At 62.5% G+C, this 20,169-nt stretch overlaps 1 protein-coding gene across 1 annotated transcript; it reads right to left on the bottom strand.

Moving 5' to 3' along the window:
* Positions 1-578: 578 nt before the first annotated feature.
* Positions 579-19,110, bottom strand: PDGFA (platelet derived growth factor subunit A). Its single transcript, XM_082857172.1, has 6 exons — positions 18,869-19,110; positions 17,354-17,450; positions 12,604-12,708; positions 9,437-9,624; positions 3,797-3,923; positions 579-1,373 (listed from the first exon to the last, which is right to left on the bottom strand). The coding sequence occupies exons 1-6, from the start codon at positions 18,929-18,931 to the stop codon at positions 1,363-1,365; spliced, it is 591 nt and encodes a 196-aa protein (XP_082713298.1). The 5' UTR covers positions 18,932-19,110; the 3' UTR covers positions 579-1,362.
* Positions 19,111-20,169: the final 1,059 nt, after the last annotated feature.

Below are 20,169 nucleotides of genomic sequence, written 5' to 3' on the forward strand. Positions count from 1 at the left end.
GCCAGCAGGACAGCTCCTTTGGCCGGTTCCCGTAGCTTCTGGAATCCCACGGGCAGGCCTGGGATCACTGGCCAGCCCAGGACGCTGTCATCTCCCAGTCATCACCCGGGAGCTCCAGCACCCGGGCCACGGGCCATGGGCCACGTGACAGACAGGGCATGGACTCGGCTACGCAACTAGAAAAACGTGGCCACAAATGCTTTTCACATGTATGCATTTTGTTGGTGGGTTTGTTTTTTCCTTTTGGTTCAAAAAAAAACATGGCAGGCTCTCAGGTATATAAAACTGGTAATATTAGACAAAAATACAAACTTCACCTTTACAAAAAAACAACACACACACATAATTTCTGTTGAATACACGTAAAGCGTAACATCTTACGAAAAATAAAGAGTTTAGGTTCTGTCCAAACACCAGCGGCAGCAGCAGGGAGCAACCCTGGGCAGCCACTCCGGAAAGCCACATCCCCAGGCCTGGCCCCAGCAGGTGGGAGGGACTCAGGGCAAGAGGCCTGGGGAGGGCATGTGATTGGTTCACGCAGTTCTCCCGAAATGGCTTAAATTAAAAAGTGAGTAAAATGGGGCAAGGAAGAAACACGTGAAGGCAGAAACATTTAGGAAATGATGCATAGGTGGGTATACCATGTTTATTTTAATACATCTCATTTGTTTGCATCCTGCTAGGAAAGGTACCGTCCCACCGTCCTGACTGTTACTGCAGCCTGGTGTTATCGGTGTAAATGTCATCCAAGAGATAATTAAAAAAAAAAAAAAAAAAGCTAGGCAAAGAGTAGAAAGGAAAGCTTAATAATCACTTTATGGTGTAAAAAAAAATCCACTTAAGGCTCTCAGGAAGGTTTCTGTATAGACTTAAACACTACAGCAAGGAGATGTGGTTTCCGAGACATTCCTGGCTCCTGCGTGCCCCTGCAGAGCCCGGCGGCATCCGATCGCAGCCTTCAGAAAGCAGGCTCTGTGTCCTTGGCCAAAGCACCTGTGACCACCCTGGAAAGAGATCCAGTCTGCCGAGACGTCTGTCACTTCCATCCCTCGGGGCGTCCCTCCATTCCGGCAAATGTTTAGATATTTTTGTGAGTGAGTTTTGTTTGTCATGTTTCGTGGTTTTGTTTGCTCTCTTTTTTTTGACAAGGAAGCTTCTTATTGTTTCACCGAGTGCTACAATACTTGCTTTGATGTCACATAAACAACGTATACTGTCTCTTTGTTCTCCAGAGTGTGCATGGAGACAGTTTTCACGGAGGAGAACAAAGACCACGCTGGCAATAAGCACCGTACATAGTAGGTTCAGGAATGTAACACGCCATGTACATCCGTGTCCCGGAAAAGGGCTGCTGGCTGATCCTCACCTCACATCTGCAGGCAGAGGGGAGAGACAGACGCTGAGAGGCCACGAGCACACACACCGCTGAGTGACGTCGATTGTGTGAAACATTTAAGCCAATCAGGGGTGTGCGCACGCGTGCGCGCGCACACACACACACACACACACACACGCCTCGTGGCAAGTCGTAGGATTCAGAGCTTTTATTAAAATTTTCAAATCAAATATGCCTCATTACCCTTTCTGTAACATCCTGACCAGAATTGGGACTAGGCTCTTGGGATCTCACAGTACACAGCTTCATAGCAAACCCCATTCTCCCATTGTACAGATAGGGAAAACTGAGGCCCAGAAAGGTTCTTATGCCTGTCTCCTCACCTTCTTCTTTCTTCCAGCCTACAGCTTGATGTGATTTCTGGAGATCCTGCAGCCATCTTGGGCCATGAGGCAACCCTGAGGATGGATGCCACCAGCAAGACAGAGGGGTCTCTGTGACCAGGCAGAGCTACACTGAGCTGAGCTAAGAGCAGCTCTTCCCCACCCTACGTCGCCTGTCTGTTGCTCATCCCAACACTTGTACCACCACATGCCCACAGCCTGAACGCTAGCAGGGAGGCAGGGACGCCTGCCCCTCCCTTTGGGGTATCAATCATCAGCTAGCCCATGGAGGCTAAGCCCAGTGGTCATAAACTTGGCAGCACAGGCAGGTATAAAACCAGCCCCTGCACCACACCCTGGGGACCCAAAAGCCAAGGCTGAGCAGTCGTTTTGGGGCTGCTTCAAGATCTGTCCACGTGGACCTTTCCTCCCCAGAGGATCCTCCTGAACGGACGTGACCTACGGGCCTCAGAAACTCCTGACCTGGCAGCGTTCTGCAGTCACACATCACTCAGCTGGAGCCTGGGCTCCCAGGCACCTGTCTCCAAGAATTCCTCTCACAACTATTTGTTTTGGATGCCATGGGCTCCCACATGCCCAGAAGCAAGGACCAGGCTCTGCAGAGCCAGACAGGCCAACACGAAGGACCAGGAAGGCTTAAAACTGCCTCCTCCGTGGTCGCCCACAGCCACTTTCTCCTGGGAAGCCCCTCTGAAAGACCACCTTTCCCAGGCCCCCTTACAGCAGAGGGGTGGCCAATGAGATCAAAGCAAAAGTCACTGGGTCCTTTCACCATTGTCCCCAGTCCCCACCATAATCTTTCTTCCAGGCCTGGAGTGTAACGTGATTTCTGGAGCTTTGGCAGCCATCTCGGGCCATGAGGCAACTCTGAGGATGGACACCACTAGTCCTGGAAAGAAGTGGGTCCCTGACGATACCCTGAGACTGCCATACATGCTCTGGTCTCCATACCTTATCTCAACCCTTGTTTCTGGCATGTTATTAGCAGCCAAACACAACTGCCAACACAGTAGCCAACAGCCCTGTACGTTTACAAAGCATTTTCAGACAGGATCTACTCAGCCTTCAACAATCTTCATCTGTAATCCCTCTAAGCCTCAGTTTTTTCATCTGTCAAAGGAGGTGGGTAACCTGTCCGAGGTGATCCCAGCGAGTAAACGTCAGAGCTACCCCACTGCTGCTCAGGGAACCCAGATCACTCCGCTTGTGTGATGCCTTTGCCTCCCCAATCAACAAGGACCAAAGCCAGAGCAGGGGCCCCGGAGCAGGAGGGAGCCATGGGCCAGGTGTCCCGAGCAGCGGGAGGGGAGGGGTTGGGGATGGGAATGCGGAGACCCGCAGCCCAGCCAGACAGCAGAAGCTCGCGGACGGATCAAGGCCAATCAGGGCGCGTCCTCGCCTTTGGGGTGATTCGCCGAGTGATCAGTCGCTGCGCCTCCCACCCCAGGACTGCGGCATGGCCGGCGGCCGGCTCCTACCTGGTGGACCGTGTTAGGTGGGTTTTAACCTTTTTCTTTTCCGTTTTTTACCTGACTCCCTACGCCTTCCTGTTGACAGAAGGGCAGGGAGGGTGAGAGGGCCTAAGGGAGGGCTGTGGGGTGGAAACTGAAGCCGTAAATACCTGGGGTGTTTGTCTTTCTGTAAAACAACTCGATGGCGCTGGCACGGAGACACTTCCTGGTCCCCTCAAGCTGGCCCAACACGGCGGTCACGACGCCGGGCTGCTCTGGGCAAAGTCTGCCCCGGGGGAGGCCAGGACCCTGACTGGCAACGCCGCGGCCAGCGCCCACCACCCGCCGGGGACAGGGCCCTTCCTCGGCCGCATCTCACCCGCTCCCCCCACCAGCTGAGCGGGTGACTGGACCCGCACAGTGGCCAGACCTCCCTCCCTCCCCAGCAGGTCCCAGGCCACAAGGGCAGCTTAGTAAACGGGCCTTGGCTACAGCCCCCGATCCCGCCTCCCCCACCCACCCACCCACCCACCGAGCCCGCCGGACGCGGCCACAGAAGCCAGGCTCCGGACCCTCCGCTGCAGCAGCAGGACGGCGCCCCTTACCCGCCTCCTCTTCCCGGTGGCCGGGGCTCGGGCTGGCGCTCGCGCACGTGCATTCCAGGTGCTCCTCCAGCCGCACCTGCACCTCTTTTAACTTTGGCTTCTTCCTGACGTACTCCACCTTGGCCACCTGCCGAGACAGTGGCCTGCTATGGACAAGCGCACGCAGCCCTGGGGGTGGGGAGGTGCCGGGCCCCACCCGGGGTGCGAGCAGCCCGACTGCTGACCTCTGGGCTCCTCCCAGTGGGAAAAGCAGGGTTTTCGGGGAGGAAACAGCGAGCTGTGGTGCGGCATTTGCGGTTTGGTCCCACTTTTTGTTTAATATTTATTTATTTATTTGGCTGCGCCCGCGTCTTAGCTACAGCACGCAGGATCTTTTAGTTGCAGCATGTGAACTCTTAGTTGCGGCACATGGGATCTAGTTCCCTGACCAGGGATCGAACCCAGGCCCCCTGCATTGGGAGCCTAGAGTCTTGGCTACTGGACCACCAGGGAAGTCCCTGGTCCTATTTTAACTTAAAATAAACCTAAAGGGCTCACACACGCCAGGAGAAGTCCCGAAGGGACGCACTCAAGGTGGGAGCTCTGGGTGAAGGAAGGTGTTTGCGCCCACGTTTTAGGGACATCTGGGACAATGTGTACTTGCCTATCAGCAGCTGAGGAACAGGGCTACTGCTCGTGGTCTGCGGCTCGGGTGTCGCCCTCCCTCCTGTCCCCCCCGAGGCCCGCGGAGGAGCGCGCAGCCCTCGGGGCTCACAGGGAGGCTGTCGGTCTGGATGCAGATTCTGGCCTGCCATAGACTCCAGACGAGAACCCCTCGGCCACCTGACGTGGGGCCGGGCCCAGCCCTGCAGCCTTGCCCGGGTCCCAGTTCCCGGGATGGCCCTCAGGGACACCCACTCCACCCCTCGCTGTTCTCCCGGGGAGACAGGCAGGAAGGGAGCAGAGCCCACCCAGCATTCACCCTGGGCACGTGGAGGCCCCGGGGGAGCCTGGCTCGTGGTCCAGAGCTGGCCAACGTGAACGGGGCCCCGGGCCACGAGCAGAAGCCCCCAGCCCAGGGACAGTCCTTCACAAAGGGCCTGGAGGCCAGAAGATGGGGGACCCCCGTCCAGGCCCGGCATGGCCACGTGGCTACACCTTCTGGGCACCTCCCCGGTTTCCTCTGTGGGGAAGGTACGAGGACCCAGGGCCCCAGGCACGGGGGCGGGCTTGCCACCCACCAAACAGACCGGCCATGGGACCAGTGCACGGTCCAGCGGCGCTGTCCCCCATGGGCCCCTTGGTGAAGGGCACATGACACCAGCTGCTCAAGTCTTTAGAGAAAACTCTTATTTTTCTTATCAAAGAAAAACAGGAATTTTCGGTGGCACCTGCTTCTGGGCGTGCAAGGGTTCCAGGCCGGTCAGGCACCTCTGTCTGGCCAGGAAATGGCTACATTTTCTCCCCCAAGAACACGCTGTGAGCATTAAATTCTCAAAAGCGTCCTGCACAATAGCCAAGGCCACAGATCAAGACGCTGACACCCTTGGGACCCCATCCCACTGCCTCGGGCCCCAGACCCATACTGGAGCCTACTGGGGCCCCACATCCCCCCCTCCTTCCCGCTGTTTGTCTTGGGAGCCTGGGCTGCACCTGAAAAACCTGACATTCAGATTCCCCACCACGGAGCTGCTGTGTCACGAACACCCCACCCGCATGTTCCCGGAGCAGACCCACAGGAGACGCCATCCAACAATGCCGTCACCCTTCCAAGCAGGGCCTTGAGTTCCTGCCACTCACTGGCCCCCCGAGCTGGGCTGCTATGAGGCAGGACGCCCCCAGGAGGGCCAGGGAGAGCCACGCCCTGCAGGGGACCCCCCAGATTATCAGAGTGCCACCCAGAATAAACACCAGTATCTGCTGAACCCCACGTGCCAGGCCTACCCTGAGAGGGCACAGCAGCGGCTCGCTTTACAGACGGGGAAACTGGGGCAGCATGAACAGGGCTTGTTTCCCCAGAAGGAGGCCTGGACTTGGAACCGGCAGAGGCCCTGGGCTCACCGCTTAGCCGGGGGGACACCCTGAGTCTACCGGGTGAGGGCTCTGGGGCTCCACGGCCGACTCCTGGGGTCACGGCCGACAGACCTCGACCTGGCTCACAGGCGGTGGTCCTCCTCCAGGCCCGGCTTAGGGGCCACAATGGCACAGAGAAAGCGACCCAGCTCCAGGGCCTAGAAGCATGCCCACCTTCCAAGGTGCTGGCCTCCCTGACCGCTAGGGCTTCCCCCGGGCAAGGGTAGGGCATCCCTACCCACCAGAGGGGAGGGATTCAGGGGCCCTTTACCTGAGACTCACTGCCACTGCCACTGCTTTCCCCCCAAAGCCCCAAACTAGCTCCCCAAACAGCAATGGCTAATGGGGCCCCAGCTGGGACCTCCCACCCAAAGCGACCCCCCAAGTCCAATACTGGGTGCAGAGACCCATTACTGGACATCCCAGGTGGACACGCCAGACCCATTTTCCAGAAGCCTGAGGTCTAGCAAAGCAGAGCTGCAGACGACCACCCTGGGCATGACCACAGAGCTGGGTCCAGGCTTCTGGAGGCCTGGCCCACGGGCTGCCCTGAAAGCAAATGGAGCCCCACACCTCCACCGTGTGAGTCTGGAGGCCCGCAGGTGGGGACATGGCTGCTCAGAGCTGCTCCTTCACCCCGAGCCACTGCCAGCCCGGCCCGGGGTCTGCACTGCGGGGAAGACCCCAAGCGCTGACCACGCTGAGCAGAGGGCAGGGAAGTCGGCCCCCGGGACCCCTGCCCACCTGGCAACGCTGGAGGGTCTGCAGGCGTGCCGGGGCCCGCCCCAGATGCCACCCCGAGGGCAGGTCCTGGAGGGCCAAGGCCGCCAGCGAGCTGTGGGCACAAGAAGCCTCGCGGCGGTCACGGTGGGGAGCTGGGGGGCGTGTCCTGACCCAGGGCCTGGGGGCTGCCTCCAGCTGAGGACACCTTGCGCCGTTCGGCCACCTGGGCCTCAGGAGGGCAACCACTCCCGACCTCACCGTTATCTCCCTCCAATAAGGGGCGCCTCTGACCGTGCACGACCCGGAGGGCGTCATCCCTACCGACCCCCAGCAGTCATCACACCGCACCCAGCCTGGGGTTCCCAGGGGCCCCCTCCCTGCTCGGCCTCAACCCCGAACGGAACAGGAAGGGCTCCTGGACAGGCTGGGGGGCCAGGCCAGCCCCCACAAGGGGCCTCCTGTTCCCACTGGCCTCTGTCTCCTCTCTGCCAGAACCCCCAGTGTCTGGGGCTGGATGTTTTCCTGCCAACCTTCGGATGGGTGGGCAGGGAGGGGATGCCTTCCCTGAAGAAGGAGACGGAGGAAGGGGACCGGGTCTGAGGCGGGCAGGGCCTCCGACGTGGAGCCAGGCTGCCTGGCCCCTGGCTGCAGGACTGAGCCCTCTGGGCAGACGGAGGCCCATGGGGGAGCCCCGGGCCTGTGCCCAGGCGGAGGTGGACCACCCATCCTCACCCACTGTGCCGCTAGGATCCCCGAGGAGCTCTGCACACCTACCCGCCCTCAGGGTGGGCCAGGGCAGAGAGGCGGGGTTAATGCCCAGCCCAGGACCGGACACGCCCTGGTCCTCACACTGCGGGAAGCCAGGGTGGGAGCACTGGGGGATCCCCAAAGGCTGGAGCCCCCGAGCAGAGAGCCCCACTCCCTTCCCGCTCCCCTGTGCCTCCAAGCCCCTGTCTCATGCCCTAAGGACAGGCCCCAAAGCCCACCTGCAGGACAATCTAATCTTGGGCACCCCACCCCCATGCCCAAGAGAGAAAGACCTCAGTTACCCAGCTTCTTGGGGCTCATAAGACCCCTCCAACACGCCACAAGCGAGGACCCCCAGACCCAAGGAAGCAGAGGCGGGCTGGCCGGGCTGGCGGCAGAGACCCCACAGGCAGGGCGGTTAGACCTCAGTTTCCTCCTTTAACTGAGGAAGAGGCAGCAGCGGGGGAAGTGGGGATGCAGTGCTGGGCTGGGGGCCCTACCGCCCGAGTCTGGAGCCCTGAGGCGGAAGCCGGCGCCCCAGGCAAGCACTCCAGGGGCAACTCAGCCCCAAGGGGAGCGTCTGCCTGAGACCGTGGGGCAGCAGGCGCGGAATTTGCTTACTCAACACCCAAAGCACGCAGAGGACCAAGTCCCCAAGGTCAAGTGAAGTCCCAGTTACAAGTCTAAAGTGCTTCTCACGTGCCAGCTACAGGGTCCTTAACCCCGCAACTTACTCGGGGGCCAGCGGCCGGCTTGACAGGCCTAGACTCACTGACTCACAGGGGATCTGAAATCATTCCTAGTGGAGAAATGAATTCTACTGCACCCCACAAGCGAAGGCCTCCTTCCGGGAAAGATGGACCCCCTGCCACTGGAGGCCCAGCTGAGAGGGGGCGGGGCTGCTCCTCGTGGAAGGTGCCAAGTCCACGCCCCCAGGGTCACGTGGGATCATGACCCACCCAGACCCAGCTTCGGGCAGGCGGGGCGGGGGGGGCAGCCCCTCTCTAGACAGGAACCCCCCCAGAATTCTCCAGCCTCAGCCACACTTCGGAGAAGCCAGGAGACAGTCTAGAAGCCTCCCTCCAACCCTGCCCTTTGGAAAAGAGAAAGACTGACACCCAGAAGCAGGGAACCTTGCCTCCAAATAGCAAGGCCAGCTGCCCCCATGGGAGTTCCACAGTCCCAGAGCCCGAGTCCCAGCGCCTCAGACCCATTCCACACGAGAGGCAAGTGCAGCCGGAGGGGAGCAGGCGAAGGCCGGGAAAGGCTTCCAGCCACCGGGCCAAAAGCCAGGCCCCAGTCTGGCTGCCCAGTGACCCGAGGAAGCAGAATCTTCCCCAGGACTCAGCGGAGGAGCTCCTGGACGTGTCACGTGAGCCTGACCTTTGTGCATGCCCCCGGTGCTGCCCTCAGAGGTCATCACAGCCAGCCCCCTGCCTGGGAGAGGGCTTCATGGCAAGCACTGGCCATGTGCTGGCTCCCAGGGGCCCCAGGAGGGTGGCGAGGACATCCAACCCAAGCCATGGGGCCTGTGGGTCTCCAAGTAAGAGTACACCCCCCGCAACAGGGGTGCAACCTGACCCCCAGCACCTCAGCACCCCCAGAAGGACCCTTCTGGCTAGCACTCCACTGACACACACGTCCAGTGGAACGGGGGCGCCCTCCCAGATTTCAGACAGGGACGGAGGTCCAGCATGGCAGGCAGAGTACCTGGCCCCTCGCCTGAGCCCACCCGACCCCCAGCCTCCCCCCCCACCAGGTCCCACCCCAGCGCTCCCTTCCTGTCTCCAGCAGGGTGAGGCCCTGAGGGGCCCACCAGCCCCTTGCCGTGCACCATAGCCCACACTGAAGTGCTCATGAGGCCTCTCCAGGGCCTGGAGGAGACGTCAGGCAGCTCCCAGCTAAGTCGCTGGACACCTCGTGAGACCCGTTAGTGAGGCAAACAACTGCGACACGAGATCCAAACTTGCTTCGCGTGACCGACCATGACCCAAGCCCCGGCTCCACCCCCGGCCTCGGCGTGCCTGTCAGAGAAACGGGAGCGTCCTCCGGCTCAGCAGCATGCCGGCCGCCCGGCTGGGCGGGGCTACCCCTGGGGCCGGGGCACGCTGAGCTCACCTTGACACTCCGGTGGTGGACGCGGGACGGTTGGCACTTGACACTGCTGGTGTTGCAGCAGCCGGTACAGCGCTTCACCTCCACGCACGGGGGCCAGATCAGAAAGTTGGCAGACGTGGGGTCCACCTGGCTCCGAGGTATCTCATAAATGACCGTCCTGGTCTTGCAGACTGCGGGGATGGCTTCCTCTGCAGAGGCAAGAGCCCGGTGAATGTTCTGGAAGCCCCAGGGCTGCGGCAGCTCCCAGGGGCCCAGGCAGGAGCATCCCCATGGCCCACAGCTTCCTCCAACAGGGCCTGTCACACAGCCCCCGGTCCAGCAGAGGCAGAAAGACTCCAGCCCCCAACAGGTGCACCTGACTGGCCCAGAGATGAGCAGGGGCTTGAGGGCCAGGAGGGGAGACCCTGGGGAAGGGGGCTGTGGGGAGCCCACCCTGGGGGCAGAGGGCTGAAAATCCCCCAACACCCCGGGGGCTCACACAACCCCTGCAGCCAGCACGGAGCAGGGACAGCCGCCTTCACCCCAGCGCCAGGGGGCAGGGGGCGGGGGGGGTGGTGTCTCAGATGCCCCCACCTCCTGAGGGCCCCCTCCTCCTGCATGTGCATCCTCAGTGGCCTCTAGGGACAAGCCACCAAACCAAGAGGGCTGGGTGCTGGGGGTCTGGCCGACCCAGTGGGGGAAGGGGCTCCACTCACAGCGCCCACTGGCTAGAGGGGCCTGGGGAGTCCAGCCAGGCAGGGCCAGAGGTGGAGCCAGGGACAGGGACCTTCAGTCCAGCCCTAGCTCTGCTCACAGGCACCCCTTTCATCTGCAGCAGAACAGGCACCCATCGAGGATCCTGCAGCCCTACCGGAGCACCTGGCCGTGGAGCTGGGAACACACATTCACAACAGCCCTACCGGAGCACCTGGCCGTGGAGCTGGGAACACATGTTCACAACAGCCCTAGCAGAGCACCTGGCCTCGGAGCTGGGAACACACGTTCACAACAGCCCTACCAGAGCACCTGGCCTCGGAGATGGGAACACACGTTCACAACAGCCCTACCAGAGCACCTGGCCGTGGAGCTGGGAACACACGTTCACAACGGCCCTAGCAGAGCACCTGGCCTTGGAGATGGGAACACACGTTCACAACAGCCCTAGCAGAGCACCTGGCCGTGGAGATGGGAACACACGTTCACAACATCCCTACCAGAGCACCTGGCCTTGGAGATGGGAACACACGTTCACAACGGCCCTACCAGAGCACCTGGCCGTGGAGATGGGAACACACGTTCACAACGGCCCTACCAGAGCACCTGGCCGTGGAGCTGGGAACACACGTTCACAACGGCCCTACCAGAGCACCTGGCCGTGGAGCTGGGAACACATGTTCACAACAGCCCTACCAGAGCACCTGGCCTTGGAGAAGGGAACACACGTTCACAACAGCCCTAGCAGAGCACCTGGCCGTGGAGATGGGAACACACGTTCACAACAGCCCTAGCAGAGCACCTGGCCGTGGAGATGGGAACACACGTTCACAACAGCCCTAGCAGAGCACCTGGCCGTGGAGAAGGGAACACACGTTCACAACAGCCCTACCAGAGCACCTGGCCGTGGAGAAGGGAACACACGTTCACAACAGCCCTACCGGAGCACCTGGCCGTGGAGATGGGAACACACGTTCACAACAGCCCTAGCAGAGCACCTGGCCGTGGAGATGGGAATACACGTTCACAACGGCCCGAGCAGAGCACCTGGCCGTGGAGCTGGGAACACACGTTCACAACGGCCCTACCAGAGCACCTGGCCGTAGAGAAGGGAACACACGTTCACAACAGCCCTAGCAGAGCACCTGGCCGTGGAGATGGGAACACACGTTCACAACAGCCCTACCAGAGCACCTGGCCGTGGAGCTGGGAACACACGTTCACAACAGCCCTAGCAGAGCACCTGGCCGTGGAGATGAGAACACACGTTCACAACAGCCCTAGCAGAGCACCTGGCCGTGGAGATGGGAATACACGTTCACAACGGCCCGAGCAGAGCACCTGGCCGTGGAGCTGGGAACACACATTCACAACGGCCCTACCAGAGCACCTGGCCGTGGAGAAGGGAACACACGTTCACAACGGCCCTAGCAGAGCACCTGGCCGTGGAGATGGGAATACACGTTCACAACGGCCCTAGCAGAGCACCTGGCCGTGGAGATGGGAACACACGTTCACAACATCCCTACCAGAGCACCTGGCCGTGGAGAAGGGAATACACGTTCACAACGGCCCTACCAGAGCACCTGGCCGTGGAGAAGGGAACACACGTTCACAACAGCCCTACCAGAGCACCTGGCCGTGGAGATGGGAACACACGTTCACAATGGCCCGAGCAGAGCACCTGGCCGTGGAGATGGGAACACACGTTCACAACGGCAAACGCCACCCGGGGAGGGCCCACTGGCCTCAGTTATGGATCATTTACCCACACACCACGCCCAGAAGTAAAAGCTATAAAATCCATATTCTTGGAGGAAATAAAGCTCAGACAGAGGGAGTCACATGCCCAAGGTCACACGGGGGATGGGCAGCAGTCGGGACCCACAGGTGGCAAGGGATTGGGTGGTCACACACCCTCCAGCTGCACCCCTGGGGCAAGATCTTCCCTCAAGGCTGAGCCTGAGGCCCCAGGAGACCCCCACCAGCTAATCACTCCTAAAGGGACCAGGCGGACCCGGGGTTGCTCTGCGAGAGGGAACAAACCCTGCATGGGGGCCGGGGGGCCAGGTCTGAGTGGGCTTGGGGCCCTGGGAAGGGCCCACCAGGCCCAGCACGGCTGTACCCACTGCTCTGCGGCGCAGCTGGGAGCACAGTGTGCTGCACGTTACGAGCTGGAAATTAAACACGACCCGTCTTCCAGCGAGGCTGTCTGCAGCGCAGGCCCCAACAAGACCGGGCACTTCAGGAATTTATGACGGCTCCCCCCTCCTGGAAACTCTCGGCCCAGGCCAGGCCTGCAGCAACGAGCAGGGAGGAGGGACGCGCACGGGACCCTGAGCAGGCTGTGCCTTTGTCTTACAGAGAAGAGAAGGGACGGATCCCCCGAGGCCACGGTTGGGGGAATGGGGGAGAGGGCAGGCCCCAGAGCCCCTCCCGCAGCCCCCCACCGGCCCAGCAGTCCTGGGGCTCACCGATGCTTCTTTTCCTCCGAATGGGCACAGGCCGCTTCTCCAGCGCATGCTTGGCGCCATGGCCCCCGTGGGCTCTCAGGCTGGTCTCCAGAGGCTCCTCGGCCCCTGCAGATAGAAACAGGAGCTAGCGACTGGCCGCCCACACCTGGGCACCCAGGGTCTGTCCGGCAGCACGTCCCTCCCCAGACCAGACGGCGTCCCTCCACACCCACAAGGGGCTTCAAGATGTGCACAGGATGAGACTCCCAACCGCCAGCAACGCCCACCCAGCCCCACGCAGCTGACACGCAGCCCCCGACACACGCCACCACGAAGCCGAAGCCGAAGGCCAGCGGGGAAGGGCTGCAGCTGGCCTGCGCCGCGGCCCCTCCTCAAGGAAGCGCAGGTGAGGGCTGAACCAGGTAAGGAGGCACCCGAGGCCAGCCCTCCCTGCCCAGGAGACCAGAGCCCACAGGCCTGCTGCTGCCAGCTGGACAGGGGACCTTGGACAGCGGGCTGGACCGAGGACCAGCAGGGGCTGCTGCCGCGACTTGTGCACTGCACGTGTCTCCTCCCCCACTGCCCTCACTTAAACCAACCCTCGATGAGCATCCTGGCCTTCGAGGGGCGTCGGAAGCAAGGCCAGACTGGGCCTCAGCCAGACCCCACTGGTCCCTGAACTTAGCCCACTGCGAGGAGGAGGAGGACACGAGAACCGGGAGTGGGGAGTCAGGAGTCCGGGTGCCTGTCGGGGGGACACAGCTTTCAGGAAGGAAAGTGCTTTGCCATCCAAGTATCTAAGGCCTGCAGAGCAGCGGCCTCAGAGCCAAGGTCACAGCTGGGCCTAGTCCCCCGGACTGGCTACAGTCCCCTCGGTACGCACACCACCACCCTCTCTGTCCCCAAGGCCCCCAGAAAGGGGGTGCAAGAGACACAGTCCTGCCACCTGCCATCTGGCCTGACCCAGCCCAAGGACAGCGCCTGCACCTGGATGAAGTGGGTCCCACTTGACCTCCCCACCCTGGCCTCCAGACCCACTGAGGGATCATCCCACTTCTCCTTTCTGTCACTGCCTCCCCCATAGATACCCAGGGGCAACAGGTCCCGAGAAGGCGCGCCCCAATAGTCAGCAGCTGCACAAAGATTCCCCCTCTTGCCACCCCCCACCCCAAGAAGCTCCAGTGGTATCCTGGCCACCAGCTCAGACCAGAGGCCCACTCCTCGGTGCCCGGCCCACCTAGGCCTTGGTGACTGTCCACACACCCACAAGTCTGGAACCTGCACTCATCGGAAACGGAGCACAAACGGGGCGAACGCGGTGGGAATGCAGAAGACATGCCTGCCTTGAATGCCGGCGTCCAGGAGAACCCAGCTCTTCCCTCAAAATGACTCAATGTTCCACTGCCACTAATTTTTTTTGAGACCCAAAATAAGATCAGAACAGAACTACTCATGCAGTAAGAATTTCCCATCAACCAACTGTTACAAGAAACATTTTTTCATGAAAAAGTGACATTATGAGTCATGTCCTGGTGGTGGCCATCTTGCCATCGCCAAACCCAGAAGCAGCTGGTCCATCCTGAGCTTCTAAGAGAAAATGGAACGGCAGCAACCGGGGCTGCACCCCCGCGCCTCACTCTAGCCAGGTGACAGCCGCCTGCTGGGATGTCAAGGCGCCCCGTGTGCAGTAGGTGTGCCGCTTCTTCACCGCGGAGGAAACTGAGGCCTGAGACGCGGAAGGACAAGCAAAGGCCAGCGGCCGGCAGGAGACCCCAGGGGCCCGTGGCCAGACCCAGACCGCCTTCCTCCCAGGCCTCTCGCCCCCCAAAATGAGCAGAGAAGACACAGCCTCCTCCCAGTCCATCGACTGTCCTGAAACCTGAACCAGGGACTCGATCTCAGTCAGGAGTAGAAAGAGCTCCCGGTCAGACAAGCTCAGCCACTGCCCCATCGAGATGGGTGGTCTGGAAGCCCAGCTCGGACCCGCTGACGCGGAGGCAGCCCTCTGATTTACGCAGGTCGAGATGCAACTAGTGGGGACTCCCAAGAGAAGCCCACGCGTGAATCACGCCCTAAAACTGCTCTCAGAACAGTTAATCAACGGCTTTCCCTTTTGTCTGTTATGCACACACGTCCAAAGGATGGGGAGCCGTCCTCCAGCCATCAGTCCTGGAGGAGCGTTAATGGCCGAGACGGGATATTTATGTATCGGTTACTCAATGACCACGGGCGCTGGGCCAGGCTGCTCAGAGAACAAAGCTCCCAGCTCCCGCCACAGCTCCGCTGAACGGCCTGCTCTCAGCACACCCGACACACAGGCCACAAACTTCACGCTGCTGCCCATTAGAAGACCGCATGCTGGTCTCTCCACCCAAAGGCCACACGTGAAAAAGCAACTGCCCGGTCCTCGTGCACGCTTGCAACTCGCAGGCGCTGGCACAGGAATCCACCGCCTCAGGGCCTCCAGCGCAGCTCCTCACCTGTAAAATGGGAACAAGGTCCGGCTACAGGGAGGAGGCCACGCCCCACCTGCCAACCACAGCCCAGCCCACGTGGGAGGAGCCACTGTTAAAGGAGCCTCTTTCCTGCTTCCTGGGCATCAGCCTGGAAGAGCCCGCTTCAGAGTTTCAAAGAAGAGTAAGGACACCCAGAACAACGGGCCTCCTCCGCACCCAGCCCCCTCCTCACTGACCCCAGACTGGCCTCTGACCGGACCTGGTGGGGAGTCCTGGGCCTGGAGGGCAGCTTAATCCTCCAAGAAATGACCCCACAGCTGTTTGCAACCTTTCTTTCCTAGCAGCCAGCTCCGTTTCTACTCTTCACGTTGAACGGAACAGAAGTCGGGGAAGAGACGCCCCCGCCAACCCCGCGAAACAAGCTATAGACGCAAACAGCTCAGGTCAGAGCTTCCATATCGGTGGAGGGGGCTGACCGGGATGGGGGGGCCCACTTCGCGCTTTGTATCACAAAGGGCCCCAGAGGGGCATGGCTGCTGAGCAAGGGAGACCCTGGGCCCCTCCAATGTTCTCACCCCCGACCTTTCCCAGGCACTAGGAGTCCCACTCTCAGACCCCAGATCTTCTGACGGGGCGGGGGTGGGGGGAGGCGATCCACTCTCCACCCCCTGGGGCAGGAGGGAGCCGGGCTCCCGGGGGCTTTCATAAGGGGGCAATTTGAAGCCAGCCCGGAGAACCGGCTGGTGCACCCTTACGTTTTCTGTTTGGACCCTCCAAGGAGGCGGTGGACCCAGAAGCCCCCAGGCCAAGAACGCTATCAGCGTGACCCCAGAGCTGCAATGCTAAAAGCATTCATGGGTGGGGGGTGGGGGAGAGGCGGGGCTGCGGAGACCAGAATAAGAATGGCCCCAGCAGAAAGTGAATGGCCCATTTCCCAATGGCAACCCAAAGCTGGTCCTGCAAGGAGGCCCAGCCTTTCCCAGGCCTCTCTTCTGCCAGCCAGAAAAAAACCTCTCCGGGAGCCAGTCTCCCCACTTTCCCCAGTCCATCAGGGAGCAGCAGAACGCAGGCAAGTGTTTTCCTCGGCTCACCAAAGCCAAATCCCTCCCCCAGGGTTACACATCAAGGGGCCAGATCAAACCCCCACCCCCCCCCCCCCCGGCCCAACTCTGATCTCCAAGTGAAATTCTACCCCCTTCCTGATAAGGATCACCCAAAGGATTTCCTGGGTCACGAAACTACAGAAACCGTCGCCCTCGCTGGAAAATGGTTTTGGCATGAAATGGAAATAGTTCAGGCCTCGCCACCACCATAATTAGGTACAAATTTCCAAACGACTAGACCATGTGATTTTACTTAATTCCCCCGCCGCCCCCCTTTTTCAGAGTAGTTTGCAGTGAGAGAAAAATCTTCATTTCACGTAAAATTCTTCCAACCGACTCCTACTGGCTTCAGCGGCTCCATCTGACAAGTTCATTGGGGAACTCTCTTAATCCCGTCAACAGTAAGCTCTCCGATTTGAGTATCTCCCCAGCTAACTCACACTGGAGCTCCTGCCACAAAAACGTGGGCCAGAATCCTTGTCCTCTAGGAAGGGCCTCCCTCTGGTCCACACCCAAGCGCAACCACCCAACATCATCGGGCTCCCGGCCCAGCCAACCTGGGCCCCTCACCACCTTTGCCCACCTGGGGCCAGTACCCTGCCACTGCCACTCAAAGGAGCTTCAGGGTCCTCTTGTCGAAGAAACTGTCTTCTAAAGTGGCTCAGCTGCAGAGCCTGTGGGGGAGCCCCAAAATAGTCCCCAAACAGCAGATGTGTCCAAGGCGCGCCTTTTTATTGGCTCATGAAAGCAGAAAGACAAGGGCCTCCTACAGCCACAAAGGCCCAGCCCCACGTCAGGAGCGGGGCAAGTTCGCGGGGATGACGAAGGGGCCCAGCCGGGGGGCCCCGGTGCACGCCTACCCGACCGGCGCCCGGGGCCTGGGCCGCACACCTGGCCGGGGCGCCGGCGCCCTCTATGCGGCTGAACTTTCTGTGACACACTGGGCATTTTCCTTAAGTGCAAAAACAATCCCTGGGCGAGCGAGCAGCCCTCGGCCGCCGCCGGGAGAGAAAGTGGTGATTGGAAGAGAAACTCCTGACTCATCCGCCTGGGCTTTTATGGCCCGGGATTGGATTCTGACCTTTCGGTGCGCTCCTGCTCGGCGCCTGGCCCGGCCCGGACGCGGGAGGCGGCGCGGGGCGCACATACCGCCTGCCCGCCTGCCCGCCGCCCGCGCCCTCCCAGCGCGCCGAGGGAAGGGGCGCGATTTACCTACGGAGTCTATCTCCAGGAGTCGCTGGAGGTCCCGGATGCTGTGTATCTGACTGTGCGCCAGCCTCTCAATGACCTCGCGGGGGATCTCGGCTTCCTGCAAGCAGAGCAACACGGTCAGCGCCCCGGGCCGCCCAGAGCGCCTGGTCCCCGGACCGAGGTTGCCCCGCCCCAGCGCGCGCGGGCGCCTCGCACGCAGGCCGCCCGACCCCCAGCCCGGGCCCTGGAGCCTGAGGCCGGGGTGGGGCTGGGTGAGACCCCCATTTCTCCGTCCCCAGCCATGTCTGCCCTTGCAAAAAGAAAGCGCTCCCCACCATTAAATTAAAAAAAAAAACCACTCGGCCCCTCCGCCCCGGGGTGTCGCTTCCAAGAGGTCTGGGGCAGAAAGGGGCCCAGGGAGTTGCTGATCTAACAGTGAAATCAACATCTAGGAAGATCAAGTTGAAATGCGTCACGGATGGGCGACGAAAGTCACGGCAGCCCTAACACTTTAATCCACCCTGGGGCTTAAATTTCACACCCAGAATCCCGGGCCGAACCTGCGGGGGAGAGGGTCTCTCGTCAGCACACTCGCGCACGCACACACACACACACTCGCCCCACCCCGGGCTCCGGCCCAGCCGCGGCCCTAGCGCCGACTAAGACGCCCCAAATCCAGCCGCGGCTGGGAGGGGCTGCCAGGGAACTTAAGGGTTAATATCTACCTCTCACAGCTCCGGGTCCCAGCCCAGACCACCCCCACCACTCGGCCTCCCCACCCCCCCACCCCACCCCCCGCCAACCCCGCTCCTTCCTGCTTTTTAAAGGGAGTCGCGGGTAGCTGGGGGGTCTCAAGCACTAAGTTCCCACGACGGGGCGTAGAAAGTCATTCATCACAGCAGAGCTCCCGGGGATTCGGAATTCGAGATTGGGGGCTGAGGGTGGGGACGCGGGCGGTGGGAGGGCGAGGGCGCCTGGGCCCCGGCTCGCCTCGCTCAGCCACCTGTAAGCAGGCCCCGGGCGGGCGGGACTGCGCTGGCCCAGCCGCCCCTCCGGGCATGGGGACCGGGAACCTGGGTCTGCGGCTCCGCGCTGCCCACCCTGCCTGCCGGGGGCTCCCGCCGCAACCGCCCCTACCTGTTTGTCGGCGGCTCTTCTACCTTCCCTGACTCCGCTGGCTCACACACACCCCCTTCCGCGCTCCCCGCACCCCGATGCTGCATTGTCCGCCGCGCCCCGGATTTCCCTCCTCGGAAAGGAGCCCGCGCCCCCCGAAGTTTCTCCCCACTCGTCCACCCAGCCGCCACTCCGTCCCTCCACGGCAGAGCGACGCAACACGCTGGAAACTCACCAGACACACTTAGGCATGGCAGAAAATAGAACCCAGTTGGGAAAATTTAAAAATCGACCACGCTAGCAGAAATCAAAATGCGCTCTGCAGAGCCCCAGAGCCCGGGCTCCTCGGCCCGCGAGCGGCCGCAGGGGGCGTGCGCAGGGGGAGTCGGAGAGAGGACGGGGCGCGGGGGTGGCACCCACCTCGGCCAGGGCACTGGCGAGGTATCCGCAGCCGAGGAGCAGCAAACAAGCCCAGGTCCTCATCGCGTCCCGAGGCGCTGGCGGCTCGGTGGGGTGGCGAGGCCGCGGGGCGGGCGCTCCAGCCGGGCTCCTGTGGCGGCGAGATTCAGTACCATCCCTCAGGGAGCGCGGCCCGGAGGAGGGTGGCGCGGAGAGCAGGGAGCCGACGGAGCGCGCCAGGCGCGAGCAGCGAGTGCGGAGAGGCAGGCAGCGCCACCGAGGAGGAGGAGCAGGGAGTGCGCGCTCGCCGCGCCCGCCGCGCCGGGAGCCTCCTGGGCCGCCGGGTAGGGGGTGGGGACGGAAGGGGCGGAGGGCGGGGGCTGGGCCTCTTCCTTGGTGCGTTCCCGGTGCTGGCCGCCGCCGCGCTCGCTCCCCGGCGCTGGCTCTAGGAGCGACCAGGCCGGTAATTCTGCATATTTGCGGGCGTCAGCCCCGAAAGGGACCCCGGAGCGAGGCTGGAGCCGCTGCCGCCGCACCACCCATCACCTGTCTGGACACCCGGCCAGGCCCGGCGCGGGCTCGCGCTCTCCCTGCGGGCTGCGGGCGGCCCTGCGCGCCCGCCGCCGGCCCCGCGCTCGCCTCCGGCCTCCTCTAGCCGCCGCCGCCCGGCCGGGCACGGCACGGCCCAGCACGGCGCGGCCCGGCGGCCTGCGTGCGCCCCTCAGCGGCGCGCCCTCGGCTCCGGCGCCGCGCTCCGCCCTCCGCCGGCCCGAGCCGGGCAGAGCCCGCGGCCGCTCCGCCTGGCAGCCGCCGCCCGCCCGGGGCCTCGCCGCGCGGGCCTGAGGGCGGGCGCAGGGCCGAGCCGCCGCCGCCGCCGGCGGCAGGAGAGGAGGAGGGGCGCGGGCAGGCCCGGCTCGCCGGAGTTGTGCGGGCTCCGCAGGGCGCGCGTGTGGAGCCGGCCGGCGGCGGGGAGGGGGTTATAGCGCCGCCGCCGCCGCGCCCCTCCCCCGCCCCCTCCCCCTCGCCTCCCCCGGATTCCGGGCCCGCGACCCGCACCTCGGAAGCGTGCGGGGGCCGCACGGGCCGGCCAGGGCCCGGCCGCCGCCGCCGCCGCAGTGAGCACACACGCGCTCACGCAGGCAGTAAAATCCATCAAGGCCCCGCTCCCGGCCCCGAGCACAGCCGCCGGGGCTCCCCGCGCACCCCCTCCCTCGAGCTTGCCCACCCTCCAGTGCCAGCTGCAATCCTGCAGCACCGGACGGGGAGGGGAGGAGGCCGCCGCAGAAGTGCCGCCGTCGCCGGCTCGCCTCTCTCGGGCCCCA

Source organism: Leucopleurus acutus (assembly GCF_964270905.1).
Source record: "Leucopleurus acutus genome assembly, chromosome: 16".
In the NCBI taxonomy this organism is placed as follows: Eukaryota; Metazoa; Chordata; class Mammalia; order Artiodactyla; family Delphinidae; genus Leucopleurus; species Leucopleurus acutus.